Genomic DNA, 12,284 nt, shown 5'->3' on the forward strand with positions numbered 1-12,284 from the left:
TTGTCCACTGGCTCTGGATCTTTTGGTGAAAACTCTCCTGCAGTTTTTGTTTCTTCTTCTGCAGGGATCCCTTTTTTCCTCCCAGGTTTCCAACATCAACAATTTTTTCCATGATGAGGGGAGGAAAGATGACAAAAGGGAAAAAGAAGGGGGAAAACAAGATGTCGCTAGTAAGTGACTGACACATTTTCAGTCTTAGTCACAGAGATTTTGCCATTGAGGAATTAAAAAGTAGAGTCCAACATTAGAAGGTTCTACTACTGCTTCCATTAATTTTAGTACTGCCTTTCCCATACCTATAGTAAATGAAATGTGGTTTATTAAAGCCGTTATAGAAAATAACTGGAAGATTTTATTAGGTAATAAAGACCTAGTAAGTTTAATAGGTAATAAACCCAAGTTTACCTATAAGAGAGTACTTAATTTAAAATCAATGTTGGAAAGAAAAAATCAGAGAGATGATACCAATGTGAGATTAGTTAGTACAAAGAAAGGTACATATGCTTGTAGGAACTGCAAACAGTGTAGATTTATTAGCAACAGTTCCTTTTATCACCTTCAGTCATTCGAACTACACTATATGGGCCAAAGACTATTATAACTGTAACACAGAATTTGTATTGTATATTGCGCAGTGTGTATCATGTGCACATTATTATGTGGGGAAAACTATCAGGACTTTGAAACATAGAATTTACGAACACAACTTAGCTATTGGAAATAAGGATCCAACTAATTCCCTGGCTAAGCACGCTTTTAGATGTGCTGAGTTTAAAAAGTTTGAATTTTTTGTAGTAGAAAAAATAGAGAAAATTATGTTTGGTGGGGATTTGAATAAAGTTTTAGAGTGTAAAGAAACACTTTGGCAGTTATTTTTAGGGGCTGATCAAGCCCCTAATGAGTCCATTAATTTAAAATGCTTTCTATTAAACAAATAGATATGTAATTTATATACACATAAATATACAGTTTTTTTTATCTAAGTCATTTAATTGAATTATGAAATGTTTTTAGTTAATGATGTCATTTCCTGTGTATTTGATATAAAAGGATGTTTGGGTGGAACGTACTTTTTTCTGATGAAGTTCAATCAATAAAATAGTGAATGAAAGTGCTAAAATCATTTGTTTTCTGTCGTCATTGGATTAGCATTTGGAATCCGATACTATTTCTTCAGTTTGTTTATTGTCCAAAGATTTTAGTTTTATACCAACAAAAAAGAGTCTTGAGACTGATGTGTTGCTTGATTTTGAATTTTTTCTATGCAAACTTAATTTAAAATACATTTTTGATAAGACTGAACAATCATCTAATACCGTATGGTTTAAAAGGCCTAGCATGGTTAATCTGCCTTTAACAAATACATTAAAAGTGTTTTCTAATTTATGTGAATTCGACTTTTACAATTTATTTGGATGCACTGGTAATAAGAACTGTAAGATTAAACCATCCTGTAATTTGAGTCAAGAAGAATATGTTGCCCTTGGTCGGCTATGTAGTTATTCTTATTGTAGATATATGAAAGCCAACAATGGCAACAGTTTGGTAATTATGGATGTTAGTGGTTTTAACATCTAGATGGGGAACTTGCTTGATGATGTCAGTAGTTACAAAAAAGTAGCTCTAAGGATTTTGTATGTAATAGTTTCAAGTTTGTTGATACTATATTACTTGACATGTTGTATCAGGGTTATATTAACATCAAACTTTGAATTTCTGTGTGTTGAAGAGCCAGAATTAGGTACAGTATTTGGTATAGCCAATACACAAAGATGAGTGTCATCCACCATTTAGGGCCATTTTTTCAGCCCCCAAAAGTAAGACAGTTACTATTGCAGCTTATTTAGATTCCATCCTTAATCCTGACATTAAGGATAGTAAATATTTCCTTAAAGATTCTTTGGCATTTCTAGTTAAAAATCAAAAGCTATGATATTTCAGGCAAAGAATAGTATTTATGTACAGTTGATGCCAATTCTCTGTACACTGCTGTTAATAAAGAGGAAGCTGCAGAATCTGTAAGGTCATATCCAAGTAAATACAGCAAAGACAAAAAATGATATATTTAGAATATCTGTTTACTAGAATGAATATTGACCAACATTTGTTTTAGTTTTGTCAAGAGTATTTATCAACAGGTTGGTGGCGTTGCTATGGGGGCCAAAGTTGCCACTTCTTTTGCCAACCTAGTTATGTGTTGGCAGGAGCAGGAATTTCTTGAACATCTTCCATTACTCCAACATTTGGCTTTCTATAAACTTTATATTAACTATTTATTTTTTATTTGGACAGAATCAGACATTATTTGAAGAGTTTGTTGTCCAGATTAATTAGAATATGTCCTGGCTCAACTTTGAAGTGAACAATTTAGGTACAGCAGTACATTTTTTAGATGTTTGCTCACCTTGGATATTTAACAAAAAATGTTTGTCAGTAATATTTATAGAAGAAGCAGGTTTACTAACAATTATCTGCATTACAGTGGCTTTCAGCTGACGTTTATGAAAAAAAATTGTAAATGACAAGTTATTTGTCTCATTTGCATTGTTAGTGATGATTTGATGTTTTTAGGCAAAGTACAGGCACTCAAGAACATGTTTCAGTCTAGAGGCTATCCTGTAGAAATGTTAACTATGGTTTCTGATGAAGTTATTAGTAACAGGAAAGGTAAGTTTCCACCTATTCCTAATTCTGGCTTTACCTATAAGGTTACTAAACGTGATGGCACAGACAAGTGCCTGGCTTTCCCCATCCCCGTTAGTATAGAAGGCTATAAATTAAGGGAAATATTAGAAGGGAATTGGGAGGTTATACTAGGCAAGTATGATGTTAGCAAAATAGTGGGAGAAAAGCCACAGTTTATTTACAGGGGAAATAAGAATGTGAAAAGTGTATTGTAACATTCCAATATGAGGAAATAAATGGCTATTATTTTTTCTGTTGGAACTTTCCCTTGTCAAACCTGTAAGTACTGTAGCTATATTGACACCAACAGTACTCATTATTTTGAATATGCCAATTACACCTTCGTGGCAAGAGATGGATTCAGTTGCAAGGAGTGAATGTTTAGTGCATCTTGCCTGTTGTGGAAACTCTGATTGTTGCTACATAGATAAAACAAAGCACAACTTAAACACACGAGTTAGAGAGCATTTGCTGTATATAAAAAAGAAAGATGTCAACAATGCTTTGTACAGGCACAGTATTTATTGTAATGCCTTTCTCGATTACTGAGAAAATTTACGAAAGTACATCAGTTTCTGTTTGTTGATTGTTAATAGTTGTCTAGAATTCTTGGAATTAAAGTGGCAATTCTTTTTACATGCGAATGTGGAACCTGGTATTAACAAGGCTATTATCTGTGAAGAGTTTATTAAAATATAGGATCTTTAAGACATTTACTTTAAATCTGTTTTACATTGTCAGGTAGTGGATGTACATATTGTTTGTAACTTTATATAGTTAGGTTTTAATTGATGAGCCAAGATTGGTTGATATTTTGTAATTTTATTTAAATGTTGATCTTTGTATTGTGGATATGTTCTCATGAAGTTCTGATAACTTATTAGAACGAAAGATCTAAAAAAGTACCGTGCCTCTTGATTTTTATTTATATTTTACACACTAAAGCTTGTTGCTGTGTTTGTACCTGGTTGGAGCTTCAGCAAGGTTTTTACATTCAAGATGTCACATATTGGTGACAATAGGCAGTCCATCACAACAGTTGCCTGTCATATTCGTTAATAGTAGGTAATGTAGGTGCATTGAATGCATAGCTGGTTTCCAATTGTATGCATACAGGAGTATAACCAAAAGTAATTCATTTAAATCGTAACGCACAAATGTATTTTTGACGAGACAACATTTTGACTATCTCGGAAGCACAGTATGCCAAGTCACCAAATGCAAGAAGTGTGCAGGTGAGCTAGCAAAGACAGTAACTGTATTCATTTCTGTGCCTTGACATTCTGCTTTGAGCTGCATCTTTACACATTTAGGCTATAGGTTGTAGAGTAAGGACTGTAGTGAGGAGGGTGTCAGCATATGCAAATCTGACGTTTCTTGCTATACTCCTAAATTTGGTCCATGACACTAAAATTTGAATGTTATTGTGCTTCTGCTGTTTAATTTTAATTGTGGACTTTGACAATGCCTGGCACTTCCAAGGAAGGAAAGATCATTAGCTGTTTTTACTAATAAAATGGTGATGTTATATCTATATATGATTTTCTGTGCCACATATATGCACCTGTTCAGGTTGATAAATACTGTAATAAGAAGAATTCTGTGCTGATGGGGGGGGGGTCGTTAGACTGAGGATGATAAGAAAAAGGGCGTCTCAAAACTGTTTCAGGTAAACATAAATTATTTAAGAACTTTAAGCAGTAAACTGCACATGCTGAGTAGCCGTAGAACATACTTTATGTATAAATAAATGGGTATATATATATATATATATATATATATATATATATATATATACACACACACACACACACACACACACACACACACACACACTCACACACAAACATAAATTTAGATAGAGATGCACATGTGCATGTATGTGTATTTTACTTTGTATTTCATTTTGTTTTTGTGTACTTGACTTTTGTAGCTGTGATTCTGTTTGGAGAACCAGTGAGATGGGAAACTAACTTGCAGCTGATCATTGATGTTATTCTGAGTGATGGGAAGTTAGCAAGTGCACCACATGTAGTACCGTATCCCCACATCCCTGTGCTGGCATGTAATATGGACCTCTTGTGGGTAACAGAAGCCACAATGCCAAGGTAACCCATATTTGTTTTGTTTAAGCATTGAATGGTACACATTTTGCATGTATATAGTTTCAAATACAACCACTTAAACTACAAAACTGTAGAACTCAAGTCAGTAGTAATAATGTTATTGTTATATTTAGACTTGTTCATGTAAAAACAGACATAAAAAGTATGACTTTATTTATTGACATTTGTTGACTGGGAATATCCACTGGGTCAGATACCCATTTTCAGTGGAGGCCTGGGGAGAAAAGCTCCATTTACAGTAAAACATACAACAGATAGATAAAATTTACATTATTTAAGAGTGATTTTTATACAGTTTCAGTAGTAGTGATAACCAAAAGTAAGTAAAAATATAGAGTTGGGTTAAGTGTAGGTATTGGGTATTCACTTAGTGGCAATCTGACAGGAGAGAGACTAAAAACAAAGTTATTTGTATTAATGTATAAATCTTGTAGAAGTGCAGACTAATGAAAGTTAGCTGGTTAAAGGTTGTTGGCTAAGAATAAAGTCCAGTTATACAACAGAGGCCTAGGATTAGTTCTAAGGTAGAGTTAGATTTGGGCCACATAGGCCAGTTTGATTTTCAAAAAAATTGGTGTTTTAAGGTATATTTGAGGGTATTTAATGAATCAAGTAAAGTAATAGTGGGGATAGGTTATTCCATAATTTTGCTATGAAGTAGGAATACAAACTTTGTTCTGCTCTCTTTTTGGGTTTGGACAAGTAAAAGTTTGTTTGAAGATTGAAGTTTCCTAGAGGGGATGTAGGACTGGGTGATATGTGAGAGTGTGGGACAGTTGTCTGGGTTGTATATTAGTTTGTGAGCAGTGGTGAGTTGAGTGTACTGCAGGTATTGAGGGGAATCGAGCCACTTTAATGCATGAATGGCTTGACGATGCTGTGTGTGGTATGGTAGGCTGCAGGCAAATTTGGCAATTTTGTACCAGCATGATTGTAATTTCTGGCTCAGGGATGTGTGCAGATTTGTGAAAATGGGGGGGGGGGCAGGGCATAAAGGAGGGAAGGGAGCAAGAGAGTGCTAGCCAGTTTTGTTCTTGTGGGAGTATCTATATATGATTTATGTCCTGTAAAGCTTATCTAATTTGAAATGTGTTTTTCTTATTATATTGAATATATGTTGTTCAAAGCATAGTTTGTCATCTATAATAACTCCTAGTTGTTTCGCAGTATGCGCCACTTCTATTTTAGTTTTGTTTTGGGAGAAATTTTTAAATCTTATGGGGGGGGTTTGGATGAATATATCCGTATACCTTAGTAGTGCAAATGGCAAAGAAAACAGAATTTATGCAGACCCTTTTTACCAGTAAGTCGAAAAAATTGTCTTTGTGGAATGCTGGTTGTACTTGGTAGTCAGCTGTAACAACATGATAATATGAAGGTGAAACAGATTAAATTACAGCTGATGGTTAACTGAGAGTTATAACTTTTGTCATATTCATTGGTTCTATGGATTTCAACGAACAGTGATTGAACTAAGAAGTGGTTTTGTTCCTTGTCTTGGTTAATTGTTTGTAACAAATGGATGGATAAATGTATGAGTCCACTTCAGAGACAAAACAGAAAGCAAAAAAATAGATAAAGTGCTAATCAACTTGAGTGATGATAAACCTTGTAGGAATGAAGTTAAACAAACACTGAAACAAAGCCATGACCAAATGAAATTCTGTACTTCGCCATTGTCACAGTAGTGCATGGTAAATGTCAAGTTAGCTCTTCAGACTCGATGCAGATTTAATGTCACTACTCCTATTGAAATACAGACTAGTCTAGGATAAGCCAGTGTGACATTCCGATACTTTATTATGTAACCACTACTTATACATTTTATACACAACGCCACGTTATACAACTTACTTTTTGCTAACCTACAAACAGTAGAAATTTTATCTTTATTGTTCATCCAAAATATTTGTTGAAATACCTTGTTTTTGTGCAGTAGTTGCACATAGGTTCATGGGGTGTCTGCTGTGGTACAGCGGTTAGCATTGCCATCTCACAGCAAGAGGTTCTGCAGTTCAATTCTTGGCTGGGGTGCCTTCTATGCAGAGTGTGCATGTCCTCCCTGCAGTCACTTGAGTTTCCTCTGGGTGCTCCGGTTTCCTCCCACATCCCAAAGAGATGCTGAAGGTGGATTGGACTCTCTAAATTGGCCCTAGGGTGTGTGTGTGTGTGTGTGCATGTGTTTGTGCGTGTGTGTGTGCCTTCTGTGGAAGATTGGGCACTGGGCTGGCAACTCAACACTGTAAAACTCCACTGCCAATCGTTTTGCGGACTGTTTCACTGTGGTGACCCCTAATGGGAAAAATCAAAAGGAAAAGAAGAAAAAGAAGTTGCACACGGGTTCATAGATAAGTACTGGGATAGCTGCCCTTGTGGGCTATTTTAAGCCTAGCCAATGCCCCTTTTGGTGCTTCCATTAACCTATCCCATTTGGTGTTAGATTGGCCTTATCCATCCCATGGTCATAATTATATATTAGCCCTAGCGATAATAACTAGTATCATACCACAGATTATGTGAGAGTACCCATGCATGTGATAAGGCATTTAAAAGCTGCCTCTGTCCATTAGTAGTACAGAGGGCAAACATGGGGTAAATTTTCTATTTCCCATCTATAGATCCAAGTTGTGTTTGAGTATGGACAGGGATGAACTTTGTTTTATGTGGAAAGGGAGTCGATTCCAGAGCAGCAGTATCATCTGAGAGGTAAACCTGTCCCTCCAAACCATTTTATTGATGTTGCAGAAGAGGTTATAGATCCCTAGATAAGAGTATTTCTGATGCCATCAGTACTGGGTTGCAGGATGCCTTGTATTCCAGACACTGGTAACCACTCAGCAGTCTGTAGGATACCGAGTATAGTGACAGGGCTTTGAATCTGTCCATTTAGGATGTATTGTTTAGGCCTTATGTTCCTTTAGTAAGGTATCTCTGTGGATATTCCAGTTGTTGCAAGTGTTCATAGGAGGTTAGTAGACTGATGTGCCTGAGAGTCCTTACAAGCCTAGCCATCTTTATCCTGAGTTCCCCTAGTTATTAATAGTTAGGTGAGCAAGGTTTGCAAAAGTATGAGTCTGTGGTATGGTAATTAATACCAACTGCCTCTATCCATGAGGGACATGGGTGCCACCCCAGGAGTGAATTTACAGTTATCCATCCATTGATCTAGGTTGTGTTTGAAGAGGGTAAGGGAGGGGCTGTGCTTCACGTGAATGGGAAGCTTGTTTCAGAGAAAGGTTAGTCTCTGGGAGATGTATGTATTTCTCCAGCATGGTTTGTTCATGTCAGAGGCTGTGTTGAGATTCTTAGAGTGAGTTGAACCTCAAGCAGTTTGATTTACAAATATGTAGCATTTCCTTCAAGGCTGGGTCAGATAATGCCCTGCAAGTAAGGCACAGGTTACCCTTTAGCAGCCTTTAGGATACAGAATACAGTGAAAGGGCTTTCAGTCTTTCCGTATAGGACTTGTTTTGTGTACCCCGTGTTTTCTTGGTGAAAAACCTCTGTGATCTCTCCAGCTGTTGCAGGTGTCTAGTGAGATACATGCAGTGTACTCAGTTATTGGTCTGATGAGGGCTGAGTATAATGGAATTATAACATCCTTAAATGTAGATGCGATGCCTTTACTTATAAAATGTGCCACATAGAAGGATTTCCTCGCCACTCTGGATACGTGGTGGTCAAAGTTCAAATTGCTATCAACCTAAGTAACCAGATCACGTACCATTGGGTCTACTTTTGGGGGGGGGGTGCTCTCTATATTGTAATTAGCATGGAAGTTAGCTTTCCCAAGAGAATAGTAATGCGTTTTTTTGCATTTAGTTTCAATCTATGGCTTTGGCACCAATCATTTGCCTGTGTTAATCCTTTGTGCAGTATATTACCATTGTTGGGGGACTCGGTGATTGCTCCCAGTTGCAATTTTCAGTGAACTTGATCAACCACAGGCCATCCACATTTGCCTGGGCTTCTGAGAAATAAATTCTGAACAGTAAAGGGCCCAGTACAGAACCCTGTGAAACGCCACTGCTGACTGGCCTTTTGCTAGAGGTGAATTCACCAGCTTTGACAGTATGTGTCCTCTCAGAGAGCCAGTTAGCAACCCATTTGGTGGTGTAGGGGTTAATTCCCAATTGGGAGAGTTTCTGTATAATACCCAAGTGAAGGATTGTGTCAGATGCCTTGACTAGGTCAAGGTAGGGGGTATGCACTTGTCTTTTCGGGGCCTTGGTGACTTTCTCAAAGAAGTCAGCCAAGTTTACCAGACATGTACCTCATTTCTACATCAAAGTATGATTAAAGTTCATGAAATTAGTATTGTTTCAGTCTTTGTTAGCCTGAAATGCTCTTCTCAGCACCCGCAATGTGCCCAGTATTGACTTTTGCAATTTATACAGAGTTGCATGTATCTGTAACATATCTAAGTATGATTGTAAATTCTTTTTTGTAAGAACTATTGCTCCTACTACTGTTGGGACTGTTTAGGTATCCTGCTTCCACATTGCCCTCATTTCTGCCTGCAAATCCTGGTATTTTATGACTTTGTGCCTCACTCTGCGTAAGACACTGTAGTCACTGGGTGTAGCAGTTTCAATAATCAATGCTACTTTCATCTTCTTTTCATGGACTACTATGTCTGGTTTTCTTGCACCTGTGTTTTGAACTGTTGGTAGTGAGTGATCCCGCATGTTATAAATTTCTTCATTTTCTATAATGCTTTGGGGCTCATTTTTCCAATGTGTTTCAGCTACAGTAGACTTCGTCTTATCCGGTCTCACCAGGACCAGACCTTAGGCTGGATAAACGAATAGCTGGTTAATCCAAATAAAACATACAAAGTAACATTTATAGGTTGTAAAGCAGATTAAAAAAAGTGTGTGTGTGTGTGTGTGTGTGTGTGTGTGTGTGTGTGTGTGTGTGTGTGTGTGTGTGTGTGTGTGTGTGTGTATATATATATATATATATATATATATATATATATATATATATATATACATACATATATGTTGTATTGATTACCAGTGCTCTTATTTAACTTTACTTGACTTTCTGGGTGAAGTAATGGGTTGTCTTTGAGTACAGTGCACTGTACTTTTTCCTAGAATTGGCAAAGAAAATTTGATTCATGGAAAAAAATCAATGCAAATATGGCCAGTTAAAGGGAGACTTGATAGGAGAGAGTCTACTGTACTTCAGTTTTATAATGTTTGCACAATCCCCAGTGCAACAGTGTTGCACATTATTATGCCTTTGAGTATACAGTCCTTCTGTCAGTAGTATGTCTCAAGCAGAAACAAGATGCATGACTGTTTCCAATTCTGTTGTGCAAAACCTACATTTGTCTGTTTCTCCGACATGTTCAATGGACTTTGTAAACCAACGTGTACGTAGCTCACTATCTTGGGCCGCTAATATTAACCTTTCGTCTTTTGGTTTAAATTCACCTCTCATTAACCATTCCTGCTTTCTGTCCTTATCAACATGAGGTTGTTCTAAGAGTTTTCTATACCTGCAGCTATATTTATGCATTTTCGACATTTCTTGCCTTTTCATCTGATCCTTCACCTTATATTCTTCCTTTTATTTTTTGGCACATTCAGTTGCTGCCGGATTTTTATCTACTTTTGGTTCGATTTCCATTCCTGCTGCATGCTTCTGCTAAACTAAGCAGGGAAGTCATCTTAGACTTATTCTCCTCTTGTTTCAAAACTTTCAGTACATTTGGGTCTTGTGAGGTCAGCAGATATGTATGCAGTCCTATGATTGCAGATTTATACATGTAATCAGTTTCCTAGGAGGCCCATACTTCCTTCAGAACAGGAAATGTGTAGTCTTGGTATGCACTGATTTTTATAAATTATTTGATGAGCATGAAGCATCCTTCTGTTTTCCTGTCCAACCTATCCAGCACCTTTTGGGGCCAGTCAGTCACTCCAAAACTGTAAGGTAGGACAGGAAGAGCAAATTGGTTTATAGCTTAAGCCTTGTTCCTAGATGTCAGCGCTGTTTTCACTATTAATTGCAATCTTCTAAAATATTTTTTACTAAGTTTTATTTGCATTTGTTCGTGTTTTATTGTTGATACTTCATCAGTTCCCAGATATTTATACACTCCCTCTTGCTCAAGTTCTTTTATGTCACATTCCTGCCCCAGGCTGATGTTTTCTTGGTGCTGTAGCTTTCCTGCTTTAAAGGTTGCTTTTGGACATTTATCAAGGCCACAAGACATTCTTATATGATCTGAAAAATTCTCCATTTGCAGTTGTGCTTTCAATTCCTCATCTGATGAACTATACAATTTTAAGTCATCCACAAAAAGATGATATCTTTACACCTTTTTTTTTTTTTTCTGGGAGCCAAATTGTACCCATGCTCTAATCTGTTAAGTAGACCGTTTAATGGGTTAAGGGCAAGACAAAAGAGCATCAGTGACAGTCACCCTTGAATATACCACCTTTGAATTTTTTTCCCTGGAATACTAATTTGTCCTTTATCGTGGCTTAACTGCAGAGTGGTTTGCCACTGTTTCATGGTCGCTGTAATGTAATTGATCATTGTAGAGTATATCTTATACATTTTTAAGCACTCGTTTATCCATGAATGTGGAATACTATCATATGCTTTTTTGTAGGCTATCCATGCTATACTTAGATTCTTCCCCTTTTACAGTTCTCCATTATGACTTTAACAACAAATGATCCTTTGTTCCACATGACTTTCTTCTATTACCCTTTTGTTCTATTGCTATGGTTGAGTTTTCTTCTAAGTGACTATAAACTGTGTCAGCATCAATTCCAGTGTATAGTTTCTATATTATCAGAAGGCAAGTTATTGGTCTGTAGTTTTTAGGATAGCTTGCAGGGTTGCTCTTGAGTAGAAGTATTGTTTTTCCTGTTGTTAACCAGGTTGGCATCTGTTTGGGTGGTGCACATATAAGTAGTTCTTACCCATGGCTAAATATTCACATAAAGATGTTAATACTTTTAGCCAGAAGTTAGGTACTGCATCTGGGCCTGGGGTTTTCCAGTTAGCTTTTCTTAACTTTGTTTCAATCTCTCTGGCAGTTACTTTATCCTATTTCATATACTGTATATTCAAACTTCTTATTCTTTCTTTGGCAAAACTTTGAATGCCATTTGGAGTAAATTCTGCAAGTGAAGTCTTTCAGCTTGCAATGAAGCAAATTTTTTGTAGGTATCCTTGTGCTGTTATAGTCGACAGCATACTAGTAGGAGGTCATAGTGAAGCTGAGCATGACAGAAACCTCAGAAAAGTTCTAGAAAAGGCACATCAAGTGAATCTTAAGCTCAGTCCACAGAAATGCAAATCCAGGCTACAAGAAGTTACATATGTTGGTCATTTATTTACCATTTCAGGCTTACAACCAGACTCTTCCAAGCAAACAGCCATTCTCGAGATGCCAGCACCAGACAATGTTTTCTTGATGTGGTTAACTATCTAGGCAAGTTAATT

The 12,284-nt window shown here is 36.7% G+C and overlaps 1 protein-coding gene across 2 annotated transcripts in view; it reads left to right on the plus strand.

Moving 5' to 3' along the window:
* Nucleotides 1-12,284, plus strand: part of HDHD5 (haloacid dehalogenase like hydrolase domain containing 5) — a 232,494-nt gene that overhangs the window by 157,879 nt on the left and 62,331 nt on the right. For both annotated transcript variants that reach the window (XM_044087527.1, XM_044087528.1), the window contains exon 6: nt 4,619-4,793. In XM_044087527.1, coding sequence (XP_043943462.1) covers nt 4,619-4,793 — 175 coding nt within the window. The remainder of the gene's footprint in view (nt 1-4,618; nt 4,794-12,284) is intronic.

This window comes from Protopterus annectens, chromosome 11.part0 (genome assembly GCF_019279795.1).
Source record: "Protopterus annectens isolate FY-2018-M chromosome 11.part0, PAN1.0, whole genome shotgun sequence".
In the NCBI taxonomy this organism is placed as follows: domain Eukaryota; kingdom Metazoa; phylum Chordata; order Ceratodontiformes; family Protopteridae; genus Protopterus; species Protopterus annectens.